Here is a 23410-nt window from a genome sequence, read left to right on the forward strand (position 1 = left end):
AATGTTAGAAATCAACAAAATAGGAGCAATTTAAAGGCACTTGTAAAGAAAGCTTGAAGAATTGTTCTTCCTCAAAAAATGCTGGACATCAAATTTTGAGATAATAAATGAAGATGAAAAGATAGTGGAAATGTTTAAACAAGTCAAGTTATGAACATTAGTATTGGTCCTAGAATATCTGCAATGTAACATGTCTCATTAAATGTAGCTCACTACCTACACAAGAGTCATTGGGAAAATGTGTGGAGATAAAATGGTACGGAATTCTAACAAGGTTCATCTAAGGTAATTTCAAAACAAACATATGCTTGACGCATTTCAAATATTATCTTGAGTCTGCCCATCCCTGCCAAAGCAGGAGGAAGGGTTCCACCGGTAGAGGCCAGAGGCTGCCCATGCCCGCCAAAGCAGGAGGAAGGGCTCAACCGGCAGAGGCCAGATGCTGCCCATACCTGCCGAAGCAGATGAAATGGCTCCACTGGTAGAGGCTACCCATCCCTGCCAAAGCAGGTGGAAGGGTTCTACCAGCAGAGGCCAAAGGCTGCCCATCCCCGTCAAAGCAGGAGAGACAGCTTCACTAGCTGAGGCCAGAAGCTGCCCATTCCTACCAAAACAGAAGGAAGGGTTTCATGGGTAGAGGCCAGGAGAGGCTGCCCATCCCTGCTGAAGCAGGGGGAAGGGCTCAACCGGTGGAGACCAGGAGAGGCTGCCAATTCCCGCCGAAGCAGGAGGAACGGTTCGACAGGTGGAGGCCAGGAGAGGTTGCCAATCCCCACTGAAGCATGAGGAAGGGCTCGACCGGTGGAGGCTACAAGAGGCTGCCCGTCCTCGCCTTAGCAGGGGGAATGGCTCGACCGGCAGAGGCCAGGAGAGGCTGCCCGTCCCCGCAAAGCAGAAGGAAGGGCTCGACCAGCGGAGGCCAGGAGAGGCTGCCTATCCCCGCGAAACAGGAGGAAGGTCTCAACCAGTGGAGGCTAGGAGTGGATGCCCGCCCCTGCGAAGCAGTGGGAAAGGCTCGACCAGCAGAGGCCAGGAGAGGTTGTCCATCCCTGCCAAAGCAGGGGGAAGGCTTCGACCAGCGGAGGCCAGGAGAGGCTGCCCGCCCCTGCCATAGCAGGGGGTGGGGCTTGACCAGCGGAGGCCAGGAGAGGCTGCCCGTCCCTGCCAAAGCAAAGGGAGGGGCTCGAGTGGCAGAGGCCAGGAGAGGCTGCCCATCCCTGCCAAAGCAGGGGGAGGGGCTCGACCAGCGGAGGCCAGGAGAGGATGCCAGGCCCCGCTGAAGCAGGGGGAGGGGCTTGACCAGCTGAGGTTAGGAGAGGCCACCCATCCTTGCCAAAGCAGGGGGAAGGGCTCGTCTGGCGGATGCCAGAAGAGGCTGCCTGTTCCCTCAGAAGCAGGGGAAGGGGCTCAACCGGGGGTGGCCATGAGAGGCTGCCTGTCCCCGCTGAAGCAGGGGGAAGGGCTCGACCGGCGGTGGCCAGGAGAGGCTGCCTGTCCCCCCGAAGCCAGGGTAACGTCTCGACCGGCCGTGGCCAGGAGAGGCAGCCTGTCCCTGCTGAAGCAGGGGGAAGGTCTCGACCGGCAGTGGCCAAGAGAGGCTGCCCGTCCCCACTGAAGCAGGGGGAAGGGCTTGACTAAAGGTGGCCAGGAGAAACTGCCCGTCCCCGCTAAAACAGGGGGAAGGGCTCGACCAGTGGAGGCCAGGAGAGGCTGCCCATCCCTGCTGAAGCAGGGGGAAGGGCTTGACCGGCGGAACCCAGGAGAGAATGCACATCTCCGCCAAAGCATGGTGGAGGGCTCGACTGACGTAGGGCAGCAGAGGCTGCCTGTCCCCACCGAAGCAGGGTGAAGGGCTCGACCGGATGAGGCCAGGAGAGGCTGCATGTCCCCGCCAAAGCATGGTGAAGAGCTCGACTGGTGGAGGCCAAGAGAGGTTGCCCATCCCTGCCGAAGCAGGGGGAAGGGCTCGACCGGCAGAGAACAGAGGCTGCCCATCCCTGCTGAATCAAGCGGAAGGGCTCCACCGGCAGAGGCCGGAGGCTGCCCTTCCCCACCGAAACAGGTGGAAGGGCTCAACCTGCAGAGGCCAGAGACTCCCCATCCCTGCAAAAAAAGGAGAAAAAGCTACACTGGCTGAGGCCAGAAGCTGCCTGTCCCCGCCGGAGCAGAAAAAAGGCCTTCACGGGTGGAGGCCAAGAGAGGCTGCCCATCCCCGCCGAAGCAGGGGGAAGGGCTCGACTGGTGGAGGCCAGGAGAGGCTGCCCATCCCACCCAAAGCAGGGGGAGGAGTTTGATCGGCGGAGGCCAGGAGAGCCTGCCCATCCCCGCCGAAGCAAGGGGAGGGACTCAACTGGCGGAGGCCAGGAGAGGCTGGCCGTCCCCTCCAAAGCAGGGGGAGGGGCTCGACCGGCGGAGGCCAGGAGAGGCTGCTCATCCCCTCTGAAGCAGGGGGAGGGGCTCAACCGGCGGAGGCAAGGAGAGGCTGACCGTCAAGTACAAAGCAGGGGAAGGGGCTCAACTGCTGGAGGCCAGGAGAGGCTGCCTGTCCCCGCTGAAGCAGAGGAAAGGGCTTGACTGGCGGTGGCCAGGAGAGGCTGCTCGTCCCCACTGAAGCAGGGGGAAGGGCTTGACCGGCAGTGGTCAAGAGAGGCTGCCCGTCCCAGCTGAAGCAGGGGGAAGGGCTCGACTGGCGATGGCCAGGAGAGGCTGCCCGTCCCAGACGAAGCAGGGGGAGGGGCTCGACCGGCGGTGGCCAGGAGAGGCTGCCCGTCCCATCTGAAGCAGGGGAAGAGCTCGACCGGCGGTTGCCAGGAGAGGCTGCCTGTCCCAGCCGAAGCAGCGGGAGGGGCTCGACTGGCGGTGGCCAGGAGAGGCTTCCCATCCCAGCCGAAGCAGGGGGAAGAGCTTGACCAAAGGTGGCAAGGAGAGGCTGCCCGTCCCAGCCGAAGTAGAGGAGGGGCTCGACCGGTCGTGTCCAGGAGTGGCTGCCCATCCCATCCAAAGCAGGGAGAAGAGCTCGACCGGCGGTGGCAAGGAGAGGCTGCCTGTCCCAGCCAAAGCAGGGGGATGAGCTCGACCAGAGGTGGCCAGGAGAGGCTGCCCGTCCTAGCCGAAGCAGGGGGAGAGGCTTGACTGGCGGTGTCTAGGAGAGGCTGCCCGTCCCAGCCGAAGCAGGGGGAGGGGCTCGACCGGCGGTGGCCAGGAGAGGCTGCCCGTCCCAGCCGAAGCAGGGGGAAGGGCTCGACCGGCGGTGGGCATGATAGGCTCCCCGTCCCAGCCGAAGCAGGGGGAAGGGCTCGACCGGCGGTGGCCAGGAGAGGCTGCCCGTCCCAGCTGAAGCAGGGGGAGGGGCTCGACCAGCGGTGGCCAGGAGAGGCTGCCCATCCCAGCCGAAGCAGGGGGAAGGGCTCGACCGGCGGTGGCCAGGAGAGGCTGCCCGTCCCAGCCGAAGAAGGGGGAGGGGCTCGACCGGCGGTGGCCAGGAGAGGCTGCCCGTCCCAGCCGAAGTAGGGGGAGGGGCTCGACCGGCGGTGGCCAGGAGAGGCTGCCCGTCCCAGCCAAAGCAGGGGGAAGGGCTCGACCGGCGGTGGCCAGGAGAGGCTGCCCGTCCCAGCCGAAGTAGGGGGAGGGGCTCGACCGGCGGTGGCCAGGAGAGGCTGCCCGTCCCAGCCGAAGTAGGGGGAGGGGCTCGACCGGCGATGGCCAGGAGAGGCTGCCCGTCCCAGCCGAAGTAGGGGGAGGGGCTCGAACCGGCGGTGGCCAGGAGAAGGCTGCCCGTCCCAGCAGAAGCAGGGGGAAGGGCTCGACCAGCGGCCTGGCCAGGAGAAGCTACCCGTCCAGCCGAAGCGAAAGAGGAAGGGCTCGACCGGCGGCGGTGGCCATGATAGGCCTCCAATCCCAGCCCGAAGCAGGGGGAAGGGGCTCGACCGGCGGTGGCCAGGAGAGGCTGCCGTCCAGCCGGGGGAAGTATGGGGAGGGGCTCGACCGGCGGTGGCCAGGAGAGGCTGCCGTCCCAGCCGAAGTAGGGGGAGGGGCTCGACCGGCGGTGGCCAGGAGAGGCTGCCCGTCCCAGCCAAAGTAGGGGGAGGGCTCGACCGGCGGTGGCCAGGAGAGGCTGCCCGTCCCAGCCGAAGTAGGGGGAGGGGCTCGACCGGCGGTGGCCAGGAGAGGCTGCCGTACCAGCCAAAGCCGAGTAGGGGGAGGGGCTCGGACCGGCGAGGCCAGGAGAGGCTGCCCGTCACCAGGGGCGAAGGTAGGGGGAGGGGTCCCGAACAAAGCAAGGTGGCCAGGATGAGGCTGCCCGTCCAGCTCGAAGTAGGGGGAGGGGCTCGAACAGGCGGGTTTTTTGGCCCCCCCAAGGGGAGAGCTGCCGTCCAGCCGAAGTAGGGGAGGGGCTCGACTCGGTTCGAATGGCCAGGAGATGCTGCCCGGTCCCAGCCGAAGTAGGGGGAGGGGCTCACGGCTGTGGGGGGGGGGGGGGGTGGGCCAGGAGAGGCTTCCGTCCCAGCCAAGCCGGTGGAAGGCTCGGACCGGGCGGTGGTTCCAGGAGAGGCACTGCCCGTCCCAGCCGAAGTAGGGGGAGGGGCTCGACCGGCGGTGGCCAGGAGAGGCTGCCCATCCCAGCCGAAGCAGGGGGAAGAGCTCGACCGGTAGAGTCCGTCCACCTGCCTCGGCGGGGAAGGGCACCCATGGCCCTCGCTGGTAGAGTCCGTCCGCCTGCCTCGGCGGGGAGGGGCACCCATGGCCCTCGCTGGTAGAGTCCGTCCGCCTGCCTCGGCGGGGAGGGGGCGGGACCCATGGCCCCTCGCTGGGTATAGGTCCGTCCGCCTGCCTCGGCGGGGAGGGGGCGGGGACCCATGGCCCTCGCTGGTAGAGTCGGCGTCGCCTGCTCGGCGTGGAGGCTGGCACCCATGGCCCTCGCTGGTAGAGTCCGTCCCGGCCAGGGGCCTGCGGGATCGGCGGGGAGGGGCACCCATGGCCCTCGCTGGTAGAGTCCGTCCGCCTGCCTCGGCGGGGAGGGGCACCCATGGCCCTCGCTGGTAGAGTCCGTCCGCCTGCCTCGGCGGGGAGGGGCACCCATGGCCCTCGCTGGTAGAGTCCGTCCGCCTGCCTCGGCGGGGAAGGGCACCCATGGCCCTCGCTGGTAGAGTCCGTCCGCCCTGCCTCGGTCGGGGAGTCAAAGGGCACCCACTGCCCTCGCTGGTAAAGGGTCCGTTCCTCGCTGCCTCGGCGGGGAATGGGCACCCACTGGCCCTCGTCGCTGGTGAGTCCGTCCCCCCCCCCCGCCTGCCTGGCGCCGGAAGGGCACCCATGGCCCTCGCTGGTAGAGTCCGTCCGCCTGCCTGCGCCGGGAAGGGCACCCATGGCCCTCGCTGGTAGAGTCCGTCCGCCTGCCTGCGCCGGGAAGGGCACCCACTGGCCCTCGCTGCTAGAGCCCGTCCGCCTGCCTGGGCGGGGTAGGGCACCCACTGGTTCTCGCTGGTGGAGTCTGTCAGTTGGAGTCAATGGCTGATTGGGGGGAACCAGCCATTGATCCCACTGGTGGAGTCCATCTGCCTGCCCCGGTGGGGAAGGGCAGTTGCCGGCCTCTTTTGGTGTAGTCCATCCACCTGCCTTGGTGGGGAAAGCCAGGCTTTGTCACCCGCAAGCCAAGTCCAGGACCAGACTTTTTACCTCTTGTCCATCCTTCACCATCTGTTTCCTCCTCGCTGGAACTGATTCCTCTTAACATTTTGGTGGACTTGTTGTTTCCGAGCCTGTTTCATTTGGCTCTTTTGCTCCTTCGTCTTCTTGCGGCATTTTTTCGCTTGCGGATTTGGCGGCCTCATCTTCTGTAGTCCTGGAATTCGTTTCCTGGGTAACCCTGGAATCCGCCATACATACTCTTGAGCCTGAGTTTTAACTTTAGCTTTAGGCCTGTTATGTTCTGAGTTCTCATCCTCTTCCTCTAGTTCTGAGTCCTCTTCTTCTTGATCTGATTCCTCCACATCCTCCTCATCTTCTTCTACGTCCTCCTCATCCTCCTCATCTTGTTCAGAGTCCTCCTCATCCTCCTCATCCTCTTCTTCTGAGTCCTCCTCATCTTCTGAGTCCTCCTCGTCTTCCTCATCTTGCTCTTCTGAGAACTCATCTTCTGAATCTTCCCAGTACTTTGATTCTTCGCTGTCATCGTGTGATTCGTTGTTGTCTTCCATTTCTACAGTGTCCTCTATTATTGAATTTTCTTCAACTCCTGATTCAGGTTCACTGTTCACAGGCTCATAATCTTCACTCTGGTCTCGCTGCCTCTTTCTCTTGTTTCTCCGTTTTCCTTTCTTCTCCTCTTTTATCCATTCTTCTTCCAATTGTTCCACATCATAGATGATGTTGATGGGATTGGCAATGGATAGTTGGGCCATTTCCACGTCGACCTTCCCAGCGGGTAGTGGTGCGTCCTCATCTGAAAGGTTTGGACTTCCAGATCCACCTTCTTCAGGTTCACTGTCTTCCACTTCAGGTCTGGCAGCTGCCTCTGAAACAGCAGTGTTTTCCTTCTCAAGACGCTCTTGCTGTCTCTCCTGCCTCTTCCTGCGTCTAATTTTCCTTCCTTTCCCTTTCTTCTCTCTGAGGCATTCTTCTTTCACATTCTCCACTTCATTCAGTGAAGTAGGTAGAATTCTGTTCTCATCGACTGGAGGTGTCTCACAACTTTCTTTGGGTTCACCTTCTTCGGGTAACCCATCCTCTAACACTGGACTTTTCTCCCCAAGACGCTCTTGCTGTCTCTCCTGCCTCTTTCTGCGTCTATTTTTCCTTCCTTTCCCCTTTCTCTCTTTGAGGCATTGTTCTTTAACATTCTCCACTTCATTCAGTGAAGTGTGGGGATCAGCGATGGAGAGTTCAGTGACTTCGTTTTCTTCTTCTTCTCCAGCAGGTAGGACTTTTTCGTCATCGACTGGAGGTGTCTCACAACTTACTTTGGGTTCACCTTCTTCAGGTAACCCATCGTCTAACACTGGACTTGTCTCGTTTTGAAGGAGCTGCCTTTGCACTTGTAAGTCCTCTTCTATTTCTGGGTGACAGAAGGACTCTTCTTTTCTCAACAAGTCTTGTTCTCTTTCCTGTAATTTCTGATCGAATTTCATCAGAACAGATTCCTGGTGGCGGATGGACTCTTCCTTGGCCACCAGTTCTTCTTCTCTTTCCTTTAATTTCTGATCGAATTCCATTAGAACAGATTCTTGCTGGCGGGCGGACTTTTCCTTTGCCACCAGTTCTTCTTCTCTTGCCTGTAATTTTTGATCAAATTCCATCAGAACAGATTCTTGGCGGCTGACGGATTCTTCTTTTGCCATCAGTTCATCTTCTCTCGCCTGTACTTTCTCATGGAATATCAATAGATTATTCTGAGTTTCGATGACAGCCTCTTCTTTGGCTTGTAACTCTTCTTCCAGCTTGATAACATTCTTCTTCAATGTGAGGACGGCTTCTTCTTTACCGCGCAACTTTTCTTCTAATTGAAGGAGGTTCTTTTCTTTATCGAGGACATCTCTTTCCCTCTTCTTCAACTCATTCTCCAATTTCAGTAGGACTTTTTCCTTCTCCAGGGCCGATTGCACTGCCTTTCCTGCTTTCTTTTCTTCACTTTTAATGTCCTTCTTCGCCTGTTGTAAATTGGAGAATTTTTTGTCCAGCTCCTTTCCTTTTTGGGAGAGATTTTTTTCTCTCTGTTCCAGATCCTTCTTAGAATTTCTCATGTACAAATCGAAGTCTCTTTCCTTCTGGGTGACTTCTCTCAAGAGCGCGTTCAGCTCTTCCTCCTTTCTCGAAACTTCATTTTTCCGTTCTAGCTCGTGTTTTTTCTGCTTTAACAGCTCGTCTTTTTCCATCAGGCGACGTTGTAAAGCCTCGTTCTGAGCCTCTGCCTCTTTCAAGAGGTTATTTGTTCTACGCTGCTGGTCTAAAGCCACCTCCAAGGCGTCTTTGACAGCCGCATTTTCATTTTCTTTTTGTATTAACCTCTGTTCGTTCTCATATTCCATCGCCATCATTTCGTCCTTCAGAACCAGGACTTCTTCTTGTGCCTCTTCTAGACACTCCTCCATCCTGTTTCTTTGATTGGCAGCATCTCTCAATTCTTCCTCTAACTGCTTCTTTCTCTCAAGCAGTTCCTCTTGAAGACGCATGATGTCTGCCAATTTAGATTTTTCGATTTCATCCCCTGGTTTGTTGTCATGTTGCGGTTGACCAAGATGTTCTAGAGACACCTGGGTTTCGACATTCCTCTTGTCTGTTTCCTGGTGTTCCTCCACATCTTGTTCGTTGTCAGGTTCCGGTCGTTCGTTGTCAGGTTCTGGTTGTCCCAGATGGTCGTTCCTCTTGTCAGTTTCGTGCTCCTGGTCCGCATCCTCAATTTCCTTGCCAAAACTATTCCATTTCCTATATGCATACCAACCTAGGCGACCACCAACAACAAGACCGGTGGCAGCAATGCCTGCCGCCGTTGGTGAGTTCCAAGGTCCGTTCAAGTCGTTAACGCAATCGTCATATAAGTGTGTAAGGTCATAATCGTATCCCTCGGCACCAAGTGACGTCCGGAGGGCGTCGAACACCGAGGTATAAGCAGCATTAACAATAGCAGCCAACAAAGCACAACCAATTGTTACAAATGGGTTCATTTTGTTGTATAACTATACAAGCTGCTTGCTCTGTCCTTAGTTTCCAAATCTGCCACGGGAAAGTTTTTGGAATTCCCAGGAATCCTGGGTCTCCGACAGTCCTTCTGGAGAGGAAGCAAGTCTTCAGTGCTCGGAGCTTCGGAGCTCCCCCTCTGGGATCGTCTTCAGAATCCGGAGCCTCCTTCAATTCTTCAGGCGGAGCAAGGTCAAGGTCTTTCAGTACTAGGCCCCAGGGTACCCTTGCCAGGATCGACTTCAGAGAGATCTGCGAAGCAAATATCAGTCTCTCGTTGAAGAGAAATGTATTCCCCGATTTCGTTTCCTCTGGAGACTTGGAGTCCTCCAAGAAGTGGTGGTGTGTAGAAGCACCATTTCTTGGAAGATATCTGTCTGTAAAATATATAATTTCATTTTTCTTTCTCTAATAATTGATCTTTTCTGTATTTCCTCTCACCTTCTGTTACTTCTTTCACACCAATAACCATTTTCTTTCGGGGGCTGGAATTTCAAATGATTGAAATTTCAGTGTATAATAATAATAATAATAATAATAATAATAATAATAATAATAATAATAATAATAATAATAATAATAATAATAGGAATAACGAGGGTGTTACTGAAAACTAACTGATGAATTTGTGTTGCATAAATGATATGTTGTATAAATGATAAATATATATATATATATATATATATATATATATATATATATATATATATATATATATATATATTTTATTTTATCAACATATCATTTATGCAACACAAATTCATCATGGCGGCATTTTTATCACACCCACCTATTTTCCAATAGTATAGCACAGTGTTTGGTAGTACTATAGTAGATTCACATCAACCGTGCATTTGATGTCTAGGCCCGTCCCTTACGAAGCTCCTGATTGGCTGTTGATAAGCCAATCACAGGGCCGGAAGCTCTCAGTCTCTCTCGAGAGTTCACATAGCCAGGATGTGTGTTCCTCCTCTCCTGAGGGACACGTCTTTCAAACGTATACCTCAGGAGAGATGGAACACACATCCTGCCCATGTGAACTCTCGAGAGAGACTGAGTTTCCAGCCCTGGGATTGGCTTATTGGCTTGATTGGCTTATCAACAGCCAATCAGGAGCGTCGTAAGGGACTGGCCTAGACATCAAATGCACGGTTGATGAGAATCTACTACAGCACAGGCAGTAGGAACGTTTCGTTTGAGTCCTAGGGACAAATGTTATACAGTATTGTAAATTCAGTGCAAATGAAACATTGCAAAGCACATACACAAGCATGTTTGAATACACTACCAATAAATAACAGCACCACCTAGAACAAACATCATGAAATTAAGGCGATTGCTATTTTGTTAAGCTTTTAAATGATTTTATTCATGACAATATTTTTATATATTTTTAAAATTTTTGAATTGGCATTTTTTAAAATTGGTTTTTGTATTTGGGTTTTAACATTTGTTACCAGTCAGTGTAAATTTGCATAAACCAATGTATGTCAGTTTTGATTTTTATCTATTAATTTTAACAAAAATGTGTGGAAATGCTTTAACTGTACACATTTAATTGTAGTATAGGGCGTACTTATGAGAAAGGAAGAGGTGGTTGATTCTGTAGAAGTTTCCAAAGTATAGGAGAAGGACAGTCAAGAAGACACTGATATTGAGAAGGGACTTTTGCCTAAAAGGAAGGACTGCTTTTTTACTGTGACAGCAAGTGGTACTGATTTTTTTATAACGCAAATTTGTTTTAATTAGAATTGAAAAACTTGATAGTTTTGTAACCTGTTCACACCACAAGGGATTCATTTTTTGTAATCTTAATATTAAGCGACAAATATCTAAATATATCTAATTCACTTCACCTGGAGAATGTCTTGACCTCAAGGGGAATTATAAGATACGTGCATCTATCCTGGCCAGGATTCGAACTTGTGCATTTTGGGTTTGATACAGATGTAGACATTTCGTTTATAGTCAGTTGTCAAGATAGATAGATGGACATCAGCTGAGTTCGCCTCTTCTGTGGAGATTCCTGCCGAATAAAATTTCTGTACTCAGAATGAAAATAAACCCATCTCCACCAGGGCAGATAAGTGCTAATTTTGCACCACGTGGCTATTTTATCTTACTTTTATACTCTCAAACATTAAGTTAAAAAGGACCCTTAATACTGCAGTTCTTAATTTACTTTTCCACCAGCACGCACCTCTAATCGTCTCAGTGGCGTGATCGGTATGGTCTTGGTCTGCCACCTCGGTGGCTGCGAGTTCGATTCTCGTGCATTCCACTGAGGTGTGAGATATGTCTATTTCTAGTGATAGAAGTTCATTCTCGACGTGGTTCGGAAGTCACGTAAAGCCGTTGGTCCCGTTGCTAATTAACCACTGGTTTCATGCAATGTGAAAACACCATACATACAAACAAACAAACAAACCTCTCAAAAACTGACAGATGCAACAACACCTTATTGTGAGAGTAGATAACCTATAGATTGTCAAGGTACGTTACCGCTCTCAAAGCAGTTATTCAGTTGTTCAAGAATTGTGCAATATACTATAGTAGATTCACATCAGCCGTGCATTTGATGTCTAGGCCAGTCCCTTACGACGCTCCTGATTGGCTGTTGATAAGCCAATCACAGGGCTGGAAGCTCTCAGTCGCTCTCGAGAGTTCACATATGCAGGATGTATGTTCCACCTCTCCTGAGGTAATACTTTTGAAAGACGTATCCTCAGGAGAGGTGGAACATAGATCCTACCCATGTGAACTCTCGAGAGAGACTGAGAGTTTCCAGCCCTGTGATTGGCTTATCAACAGCCAGTCAGGAGCGTCGTAAGGGACTGGCCTAGACATCAAATGCACGGTTAATGTGAATCTACTATAATGTTTGTGTTTACAGTGGTGCAGAATTACATTATATTATACGTAACAGTTACAGATACATGAGTCTAACCGCATTGCTTAAAATTTGTTCCAGTGGGGTGTTATAATACCGTCAGTGCACTGTGGACATTATTAAAGCTGTGTTTGCAGTAGTACTATCCCTCTCGCCTCTGGGTGCGCTTTTTTTTTTTTTTTTTTACTGGACATATCCATTCCCGTCTCCTTCCTTCCACCTTACTGTCCAGCCTCTGTTAACCAATAATTCTTAGTGCAACTGATGGGTTTCTCCCAGTTTCACGTTGAGATCCTTCTACTTCTATTGATTTTCTGCTTCTCCATATCTTGCTGTCCAGCTCTTCAATTTCCACTGTTTCCAGTGCTGAATGTCCGAAAGTAACCCCCAACCCCCCTCCCCAGTGTTTGGCTTGAAAACGAAATACGTAAAATTTTATGTAACGAATATAAATGAAAGCGCAGTACCAATTTTTTTTTTATTATTATACAGGTTGGGTCATGTATTTTCCACACTGCCTCTTTAGATTTGGGTGGGTTGGGGGGAGCCGTGGTACTTTTCATGGCATTTCTGTGAGCAGTTTCGTAAACTCCGCGCTTGTCGTTGTTGGTTTATTTCAGTCACTGAATTAGTGGAAATCGACGAATATACCACGCAGTTTACAGTGTAAACTTGGAATTCTTACTAGTGGAATAATTATATCAATCCCACCACTATTAATTTATCTATAGTGGTGGCTTTCGCGCCAACTTCACTGAAAGTTTTCGTGCTCGTCAACCCCGGGAAATATTTGTTTAGTTTCTATGGGGGGAGGGATAATAATATCTCCATACTGAAATGGAGATAATCCCAGAAGACTTGAAGTCTTCATCATTATCGCATTTTATAAAGAAAATCAGACCGGTGTTTTATGAAGTCATAAACTTGGAACATTTGCCAGCCTTACCGTAAGGTTTGAAATTGTTACAGTGACGTAGAACGCTCTCAGAGTAATTACGGATACCTTATAGAAACACTTGTAGAAACCAACGCGAATCGGAAGTCAACACAAAAATAATTTTACTCTCGGTCTTCCTATCATCCGTTGTATCCAGTTGGTACCTTTTATTACTGTTAGTTATGAATATGTAACTATTGTATGTTATGGGTAACTATTATGTGTTATGTATTATTTATATTGTTAAAAATAACTAATTTAAATAAATCCCTCTCTACGCTTCACCCTTATAGTAATTATAAAATAAATATATATACTTATAGATTTTTTGCTATCGCTAATTTGAAGGCCCCCTAGAAAGCTGGAGGGGGGGGGGCAGCACCCCTCACTGCCAACCGCCGCCCCCGCCCCAAATGACGCCCCTGGTTAACGTCATGATGATGATTATGAAGAAAAAATAACACTTGAGCCGATGTAAAGTTGAAATATCTAAGTAATTCATCTGGCAAATTCAATAGGATTATCTTATCAACTCAAGCGTTTCCTAGAGGAAAATGCCGTGTTTCTAATGTAGGTGATACTACATATAACTCGACTAACAAATAACCAAAAAGTAAGCCAGAACGAAGTGAATGACCGGAAATCGCCGAAGAAGGTGCAAGAAGAAGGGCGCGTAACACCTGAGTCAACAGAATCAAGGAGGTTGAACAGAATCGCGATTAATCAAGGGCTTCCACATACCGTGACGAACCGAGATCTTATTTTGGCCATTAATGGTTACCGATTTCTCTCTCTCTCTCCGGTTACGAAGAATGATATCACGGATAAAAGCAAAAAAAAAAAAAAAAAAAAAAAAAAAAAAGTTGTACATGAAAACGACTAGAAATTTAGACGACGATAGCTGCTAACGGCAGTGATGAGTGGTGCACGGAGATACATGACGGTGGTGCTGATAACGGTGATGTGAAGCAGAAGGCCTGCATTCGAATTACCCGTCGTGGACTTGGTCTAATCGTATAACAATCTGGTGCGGTTGGAGACGTGGGAGACTGAGTACAAGCACTGTTTACTTTGGTAAGAAAAATCGCTCTTGTACGTTTGGATAGATATCTGTAGTGATAAGTCTCTCTCTCTCTCTGCTCTCTCTCCCTCTCTCCTCCCTCTCTCTCGTCTCTCTCTCTCTCTCTCTCTCTCTCTCTCTCTCTCTCTCTATATATATATATATATATATATATATATATATATATATATATATATATATATATATATATATATATATATATAGTATATATAGTATATATGATATAATATATATATAGATATATATATATATAGAGAGAGAGAGAGAGAGAGAGAGAGAGAGAGAGAGAGAGATAGAGAGAGATGAGGACGAGAGGAAGGAGAGGAGAGAAGGGACCGAGAGAAGAGAGAGAGAGAGAGAGTTGGCTTCACCGGAAATTTATCAAAGATTCCGCAGTTAAAGCATGAAAGTGCGAGTAACCTTTTTCTTTTTATTTTCCCAACAGCCAGACACTGTTAGGAAAACAGACCATTGATAAAGAGTACGTTTGTGCGTGTTTTCTGTATTAGAATATATATTTCTTGTGTTCTTGCCACTTGTCACACTGCATAACAAAAACTTAGTAAAATAAGAAGCTGTTCCATATTTCAGTTGACACTAAACACGATCGTAATCGTGCCAACATTATCATAATAAGTAATCAAAGCGTTGTCTAAAAACAAGTTAGTTTAGTTTTTCATGTCTTTTTTTTTAATTATTCCTTCTTTCGTTTATCGGTTTATCGTCTTTTTCCTTAATTTCCGCATGATTATCTTTCCTTTCCACAAGTGTTTAAATTTTTTCATTACATTTACTTCTTGACATCTATGAGCCATTTTGTAAATTAAGGCCAGTGGGAAGAGCAGTCCAGTGCTCTTAAGTGTCCCAACTGAATATAAAGAAAAACAGAAAAGAAGTAAGAGGGAAGAAATGAAGAAATATAAATATTTCAACCATGTTTTTGGTCCTATGTTAATTTAAAATTATTATTATATTATTATTATATTATTATTATTATTATTATTATTATTATTATTATTATTATGTCTGTTTGTTTGTATGTATGTATGACTGTTAAGCTTTTTTTTTACTTTTACACGCGAAAAATTTATATATGTAGCCTATGTATATATATATATATATATTATATATATATATATATATATATATATATATATATATATATATAATTCATGTTTACAATCTGAATGAAATTGTTCTATTAGTTTAAAAAAATACCATCTTTTATTTTTATTTGAGTCAAGATCATCGATGACTATTCACTGATTTTTCTTAAAATCTTAACATTTCAAGAACATGCAGGTGGAAATCCAAATATAAACTTATTAACGTCCAGAGGATCTCTGGTTTTCAACCAGTCAAAACTGACAAGTAACTCATTTTATTACCACTTTAATCTACCCAGCTATGTATTTTTTTTTTTTATTAACGAGTGATACGACAAGGCCACGAAGTGCTCTAGTTAACGTGAGGTCACTTTACTTTGTTTTATAGGGCTACGAAATACAGTTTTGATTTGCTGATAGATTGAGTAGGCTTTATTTAATCCTATCTGGAGATCTTATCGGCCTTATTTAATCCTATCTGGAGGTCTTATCGGCCTTATTTAATCCTATCTGGAGATCTTATGGCCCTTTTTTTATTTAATCCTATCGGAGTCTTATTGGCTTATTTAATCCTTCTGGAGATCTTATCGGCTTTTATGAAGGTCCTTTATCTGGAGATCTTATCGACCTTATTTAATCCTATCTGGAGATCTTATCGGCTTTATTTAATCCTATCTGGAGATATCTATCTTGCTTTCTTTATTTAATCCTATCTCTGGAGATCTTATCGGCTTTATTTTTTAATCCTATCTGGAGATCATTTATCGGCTTATTTATAACCTATCTGGAGATTTATCGGCTTTATTTAATCCTACTATATGGAGATCTTATCGACCTTATTTAATCCTATCTGGAGATCTTATCGGCTTTATTAATCCTATTTGAGATCTTTATCGGCTATTTATCCTATATGGAGATCTTATCGGCTTTATTAATCTATCTGGAGATTATCGCTTTATTTAATCTATCGATCTTATCGGCTTTATATAATCCTATCTGGAGATCTTATCGACCTTATTTAATCGTATCTGGAGGTCTTATCACCTAAGCAGCCCGTCTAGAAGCAGAAATATAAATAGTCTCTCAAAAACAAAATCTTTTCGGCAAGCTTTGTGCTCCCTACGGAAACCTGACCCGAGATTGGAAAAAGAGAAAACTTTGCTCATTGAATGGGTAAACTAGGCAGATGTTCTTTTATATTAGCCGGGAGAAGCGATTGACTGCTGTGGACTTTGCCATGCTCTGTTAACACTTATTTGAGAGACAGAGATCAGGAATAAGTGTTACTGAACGCAAAATTTATCGATTTGTTAGTCAATTTTTTATCTCTACTTTTTAACATGATGAGATATTAGAACGGGCAATAGAAACTTATTTTTAACTAAGAAAATTAATCTTGTTTTTCGAGTGGCAGTTGAGTACTTCATGGCCTCTGTGAAATTTCAGCGCTTATGTCTTTCATGTGTTTTAACTTTCACAAACAATCACTCTTGTCCGTGGATTCTGTTATAATAATAATAATAATAATAATAATAATAATAATAATAATAATAATAAAATAATAATAATAATAATAATCACCATCATCATCATCATGGCGTAACTAAGGGTTGGAGGCAGGGCCACTGGCATATTCTGATCAGGTCTGGTCTGGCATAATTCTAGATTTTCTAGCAAATTTCGTCTGACTGGAACACTGAACAGCGATTTATCGACTCTGATATCTGTGTTCCAAATATTGTTATAATGTTGAGATTGTTCTTAACCGTCGGAATAAGTGTTGCCAGTTGTGAGAGAAGCTTCTCCAAGTTCAAACCAATCAAAAACTTTATAAGATCAACTATGTGAGTCAGCTCAGATTGTCAAACCTCGCCATATTGTCAATAGAGCATGAAATTACCACTCAGTTGGACTTTGATTTTATTAGCGAATTCACTTCAAACAAAACTCGTAGGGTTCCGTTGTAAAAGCTGTTGTTTTTTAAGCTTTAGGAAAAAAGATAAATGACTGAGATGTTAAGGTTTAAAATGTGCCTTTAATTTTCACCACTTGAGCACTTGCGATACTCGAATAAAGCTATTACACTGGTGATATATAGGAATATACAATTACGTTAGCAGTTTACAAGTACAAGTGGTCTCTTATTTTGATTTTTATATCAATAGGGTTATAAAAAATAAATAAATAAATAAAATACAAAGATCGACTGCCTTTTCTGAATACTTACAGAACTTAGAACTGACCCAAAATCAACTTTCATCTCATAATTGGTGAAGGCACTCTAATTTTAATGGATTTTTTTATTTCTTATTTTTAGTACATTAGGGGCCTTTCTGCAAAGTTATATGGAAACCAGTTACAGTCTTTTCAATTTCGAAAAACGCATTTTGGCATTCCCTCCCAGGTGAAATATATCTATCACCTTAACATATAAACGCTGATTTCTGAATGTATGAAGGATACGAAGTATATTTTAGAGGGATGAATGAATAACGTTTCTAAATCATCAGTTATATTAAAAAAAATATGATACTCAGATGGAATAGACAGGCATGTTATATAATGATGTGCTTCCAGTTTGAAGGGAAATAAGCTATTTCTTCAATATGATTTTTGGATAGTTGTGTTTATTATTTTGATCCGAATAGTTGACTACTAATTCGAGTTTATTATTTTGATCCGGATAGTTGAATACTAACACTAGTTAATACGCTACATAAATGTCTTGAAGTCAAACTCATCATAATCAGACTACCAGCAGAAAGTCACAAGTGATTCTTAGCTGAGTAGCAAGACCAGTATCGTAATAATCACAAGGATATATTTTGAAACAAATAAAATACACTACTAAACAAATAAATATACAGCAGTCTGTTTAGCCTATTTAAATGGGAATAAATTACTAATGGACGACTGTACCTACATTCACTGAGAACAAATTTTTTAAAATTTTGTCATTAGGTCCATGATAAATTGTGATATTACACAGTTTGAGCCCCAAATTTTAGGGTTAACTGTAAAATGGAGAAATGTCTTAAGAAATTAATGATGATTGGCATAAAATCATATCGCGTATGCTGAAAAACAGAATTAAGTTCAATCGTAAATATCCGTGCCGTGAATGGCGGCGAAGAAAGAAAAAACAAAGGTCAATACTTTTTAGAAGTTTGTAACTCTCTTGACTGATAATATAATTCGCAGGGAACAACACCATGTAAACAGAACTTGTGGAACTCCCCCTCCGAAACGTGAATTGTTTGATAATTTATAGAGTGAAAGATCTTCGACAATCTTCAAGGATCTGTAAGGTATAAAGTGTGATTATTACCTAATAGTAATTTATTTAGTGGATGTTTACCAATTACTTGATTAGTTAAAAGCAGATTGAGGAATGTTATAACTATCCAAACATGAAACTCAGAATAAGGATAAAAAGAACGTTGCCAATCTGACAGTTGTCATCCTTATGGGCCGTAAATTGGCCCGTAATTCACGTTAAAACAATGACGTTCCCTATGAAGAAACCTCAGTCGTTATTCTTCGCTCGTTTTTAAAACGATCTTAGCGTAGGTGAGACTAAAGTCAAGACTGGCTGCTGTCTGTGAATGACCACTTAAGTTTCTTGACTTGAGAAAAATCTTTGTTGATTCTTGCACCGTAATCTATAGCTAGTAGATATAGGTCGTAGGTAGTGGCAAGGAAAGGTAACATGTAGTAGTACCTATACTAGGTACCTAGTAGCTATTCTGGAAGCTAGCAGGCCATGTAGCTAATTTAGGTAATGTGGTTTATTTCAGTTGTATGCTCAGATATCTCAAGGAAAATTGTAATCCATCGATTTTGCATCGGCAGACCCGGCAAATATTTTTTTTCTGGGTGGTTGGTGTAGCCTAGTTCTTTGTCTCCAAAACCTGTTTTAGGTTAGCCACCATGAGACGTACTCGAGACACTTGGGTCATAGCCTACCTAATTTTAAAGATATTTTCGCCCTTAAATAGATTTGTAGTAGGTACAGGATCATTAGTAAGTTGAGGATAATAATTTAGCTTGTTGACTGAAACATAGGCTAGCTAGGGTAAACACACAAATGGCCACCATTTCACTAGAAAACACCACCTTTTCCACTCGATATTTACCCTAATTGGTGAAACAACAACCATACAATTACATCTTTATCCATTCAAAAGATCAAATTTCAATCCTTTGAATGCTTAAAGATGTAATTTTATTGCTGTTTCACCAATTGATATTGAGTAGAAAAAAGTAGTCATTTCAAGTGAAATGGTGGCCACTTGGTCGTTTACCCCTTAGCCTGGGGGTAATAGGTGTAGCCGCTAGACTCTTTTAAGGTTGAGGACTAAACCTACCTGTGAGTGAAGCTGCTTAGTGTAGGCATTTATTGCCATTACTGAATTCAGGCCAGTGTCCAAGTGTTGATAATTGAAGTGGATTTTCTTGAAGTGAAGGGTCAGGTTATGAATAAATTTTATCTAGTACAAATGGTTATGTAGGAAGGATATGTGAGTTTTCCCAGTCCCATTTGTTCCTTAACACATCCCTAGGGATGATAATTACATACTATGTGGTATAGGCTATCTTAGAAATGGCTGGAAGTAAAAAAAAACAATAGAACTGAGTGGGCAATCTCCCCCCCATCCCTCCTTAGACCCGGTCAAGGAACAATGCATTAGGGGTGGTTAAATTTAGATGCATAAGATTTTTTGGCAGATTTAAAAAAAAATAATACTTATACCCATCCCTGGTCTGCAGTGGCTCCCATCTTTGGCTGGATACATGAGGTTGTGTTGGAAATCCTAGGCCAAAACAGAATTCATTGTGTTCTTCATAGAGTGTATGATCTTTTGTTGTACAGTAGATGATTTGTTTTTCACCATAAAAACTTGTGGTGCTCTTATTCTCATTTTATGCACATTTCCAACTCCTCTGACTTTTCATGCCTTTGCAGCATTTGATAACCACTGCAGTACTTTTCATTAAAAAAACAGGAGAAATGGAAATTAACCAAAGTTTTATAGCATTTGATTTTTTTTACATTACTGTTGAAAATATAGCTTTAACACATAAAAAATCCTCCACTGGACACAAAAACCATCACTGTCAATGATATGTAATAATCACAGGAATTTACAATTATGTTGACTATAAAATTACTATTGAATATTATTTCTGAAAAAAGCCAAGTGATGGAGAGGAGTGGGCCTCCTTTACTCACTTTGTTAGTAACACACAAAGAACAGTGTATAATAATTCAGACTTCCAAAACATGAGGCATTGGTATTCATGTATCTGTTGTAGTGCAAGATCCCCTTTTCAGGTAGAACATGGCACTTTGAATTAAGGAGGTTTAAGTTATGATGTATTCTTGTAAGTACCATGGTGTAATTTTTTATGAAGGTTAAGGAGCCAATAGATCCTTGCATTTGGGGTGAAGCTAGATTAGAATATATAAATAATTTCTTTTGCCACACTTTTCTTATGTATTTGCTGTCTTTTTGGTGGGGGTTAGGCTGGTGGGGGGGTGGGGGGATTTTTTTTGTACCATTCTTATTGGTGCAATTCTCGTTTACCCCAGTGAGATATATACCCTACAATTATTGAGTTGTGAGACTGGGAAATACTAAAACAGTGGTTTTATGGCTTACGTGTTTGGTGAGATATTAGTTTATTAATCATAATTACGGCACCTTTTTTTAAATATTTAAGGGCAAATGGATGATAAGGGAAGCTAGATTTTTTATGGTAGATGTTTAAAAGCTCAGAAATTTTTCTAAGTTTCTGTTTAATCATGTTAACGTCTACTGGATTGTGCCTTGAGTGCCTTACCTACTCTATTTACAAATATGATAGTTAAAAAATATAATGATGTAAGGTAATGTCACCTATTAGGATATGACAAATCAAGATTTCATATTTTCTAACTAACTAAACACAGCATTATTCAAGACAACCACCTTCAATTCGCCTTATATCATACCTTATGTCATATAGAAATAATTTTTTTTTTCTCGTTAGTTACTGGACACTGGCAAATTCTTCCCACAATTATAAATAGTAGACCTGTTTCTGTGCTAAAAGGTTATGGGTTAGGTGGTTATATGAAAGGTTTCTTCACAATTAAATCCAGTTATAGTTTAGCTTTGTTCTTGGGGGATTCTCAACCTTATATATTTCCAAGTGTAAGGTAAGGCAGAACTAGGAGTGACATGATGAACTCCAGCAAGTTCCATTGTATCTCTGTTTTGGGATTTTCCTCTATACTGATGACAGACATGAGACATATTTCTTCTTGCACATGTTTTGAGTAATTCAGCATCATTGTTGTTGTTAGTGTGTCAAAATAAGGGAAACACAGACAAGATCTGTAGCCGTCTGTTACGGTTGATAAGAATTTGATGACATCAAGAAACCTTAGCCAGTGGTAAAAACTAGTTATCCTTGCAGGATAACTAGCATTTGAAGAATACTATCATTACTTTGTTTGTCTATGTACATTTAGTTTAATACAGGCATCAATGAATCTTTGACTTTACCCCTAGACTAGTGATTGATTACCTCTAGACTAGTGATTGATTAGGTTAGCTAGGTGGGACAGCTATGGTTGTGGAAGGTGACAGTATAAAGAACATAGATGCACCTGTGGACTAGAGAACAGCCGGAAGAACCACCACCAAAACTAATATAACTCCACCACAGCTGGTACTTGGCTTGGGAAGGTGATGATAGGTGCAATAGCACTTATACATGCGAGTGGAACTTTTTCTTGCCTCTCCATTTAGCCTCCAAGAAAGAATAAACTGAGGTGCAGTCAGCTGTTTTAGGGCTAACATGCTGAAACCTTTATGTTGAGTGGATCTAGCATGTTTAGATGTTTCACAGAGTCTTTGGATTAGGGCAAAAATGTTTTAACAAATAAAAATTTCTTGCCTTAAATAACTAAAACCAGTTTTTCCTTAGGCAAAATTATTTTTATATGGTCTCTCTGCAGCTGAGAGTTTTTCATGCTATTTAGGAGTTGGAAATTGTTTTATTTTCAGTTCTTGGATTCATAAATTTGACAAAAAGGGCTTAGTATTAGAGTACATACTGTTGTTAATTTGTTAAATATTTCCTCAGACTTATTCTTGTATTTTTATGGTATAATGTGCACTTGCAATAAGTTGTGTGCAAGTCTAGTTTGGCATTTATGCATTTAATATTATGACAGAATGCACTGAAGACACCTATTTTTGGGCTTTCAGGAATTCGTTTTCCATTTCAGACTGCTTGGAGGATCAATTTTCTTCTCTCTGAAGAAGTTTACTTTTGTGGTATGAGTTGAATCACATAATTTACAATGGATGATGCTCCTGTTATATATGGGCTGGAAGATTTCCAAGTAAGTATAGTTTCTTTATTAATAGCACATACTAATTTTTTATTTTTATAAAGATACTGTTGATATATAGAGTATGTAAGCATAAAAAAGGTAAGATGTGCAGTACATTATGGAATATGCAAGTTAAATTCATTCATGCTTGACCTTGCTTTATATAGTGATTAAAATTCTTTAGTGATGCAATTACTGTAACTAAGTGATTCAAATAGCCAAGTCATCATGCTTTTTTGTTGATATTAATTTGTTCACATAAGTAAGGGGATTTTCTCAAGTGCCTAGCTGGAGTTTGGTTATAATAATTATTAATAGCATAAGGTTTTGGCGGCAACAGGAGATAGCCAATTGAGAAAGAGGTGGGTGGAGCCCGACCTGGTTTCCTCCTAGCAGATGCTGTGATGCTTCAGTTCTCTCTTAACTGCCTTCCAAGCAAGACGATCGTTGTCTCTCACTCAGAAGCTGGTTGTTTTTAGCACTTCCTGCCCATTTATGCCTTGATGTTCTGGTTTTTCATTCTCTTTTTTGTTTGTGTGATTCTGTCGGCTACAGTGGAGATAACTGCTATTTCAGGTTGTTTCATGGCTTGACCTATGGCCGACAGTAGTAGGTAAGATCGCTTCTGCCTCCATGGCTAGTGACAGTGAGGAGAGTGCCACCTTCCTTAGACTGTTGCAGTCTGGTGGCAAGACTATATTTCATACTTGGCTCACTTAACAGCAAATACTGAAGGGGCGAGATTGTGCTTTTTCTTAGGTCTTCAACTTCAATCCCTTCAGTGGAGATGGAAAGGGTTTTGGTCCCCTTCAAGGGATTCTCCCTTCTTCCAGGTTCCTTTCTCTCAAAAGAAGTGAGATAGGATAGCATGGTGGATGGATAACAGGAACCTTATCTTTACTCTCCCCCTCTGGAGATTTTTCTGTTCTCAGTGCCTGGAACAAGGGTTGGGGAGCACACTAGGAAGATCATCTGACTTCAAGGATGAGGGATCACCAAGACAGACAGCTTTACATCAACATTCTGGAGCTAAAAGCAGCTTCTTAACTCTTCAGGAATTTCAGGAAAGTGTGATAAGGCACTCTTTGGTCCTCATGTCTGACAATACCAGTGGTAGCATATGTCAACAGACAGTGGGGGCTAGTTTCCTGTCAACTGCACGAATTGTCAGTACAATTACACCAGTGGGTGATGACTCACTCAGTGGATCTCTCAGCCAGATACAGTCAAGGCAAGAGGAATGTTGTAGCAGACAAACCAAGTCTTTGGGGTCTAAAGCTGAGAACAAAGTGGTCACTTCATCTGGAAGTAGCAAAAAGGCTATTCCAACAGTAGATCT

The 23410-nt window shown here is 44.6% G+C and overlaps 2 protein-coding genes across 6 annotated transcripts in view; one reads left to right on the forward strand and one right to left on the reverse strand.

Moving 5' to 3' along the window:
• Positions 1 to 5687: 5687 nt before the first annotated feature.
• LOC135223031 (trichohyalin-like) lies at positions 5688 to 8657 on the reverse strand. The gene has a single exon (XM_064261538.1). The coding sequence runs from the start codon at positions 8655 to 8657 to the stop codon at positions 5688 to 5690; it is 2970 nt and encodes a 989-aa protein (XP_064117608.1).
• Positions 8658 to 17841: 9184 nt separating this feature from the next.
• Positions 17842 to 23410, forward strand: part of LOC135223225 (EARP-interacting protein homolog) — a 38558-nt gene continuing 32989 nt past the window's right edge. Inside the window, exons 1-2 of one of the 5 annotated variants that reach the window (XM_064261716.1) lie at positions 17842 to 17992; positions 21964 to 22080. In XM_064261716.1, the coding sequence (XP_064117786.1) occupies positions 22039 to 22080 (42 nt within the window). In that variant the 5' untranslated portion in view covers positions 17842 to 17992; positions 21964 to 22038. Of the gene's footprint in view, positions 17993 to 18098; positions 18255 to 18351; positions 18463 to 21943; positions 22081 to 23410 lie in introns of those variants that run through there. The other 4 variants (XM_064261719.1, XM_064261715.1, XM_064261718.1 and 1 more) reach the window with 4 other exon arrangements.

The sequence above is a fragment of the Macrobrachium nipponense genome, chromosome 8, assembly GCF_015104395.2.
Source record: "Macrobrachium nipponense isolate FS-2020 chromosome 8, ASM1510439v2, whole genome shotgun sequence".
Classification (NCBI taxonomy): domain Eukaryota; kingdom Metazoa; phylum Arthropoda; class Malacostraca; order Decapoda; family Palaemonidae; genus Macrobrachium; species Macrobrachium nipponense.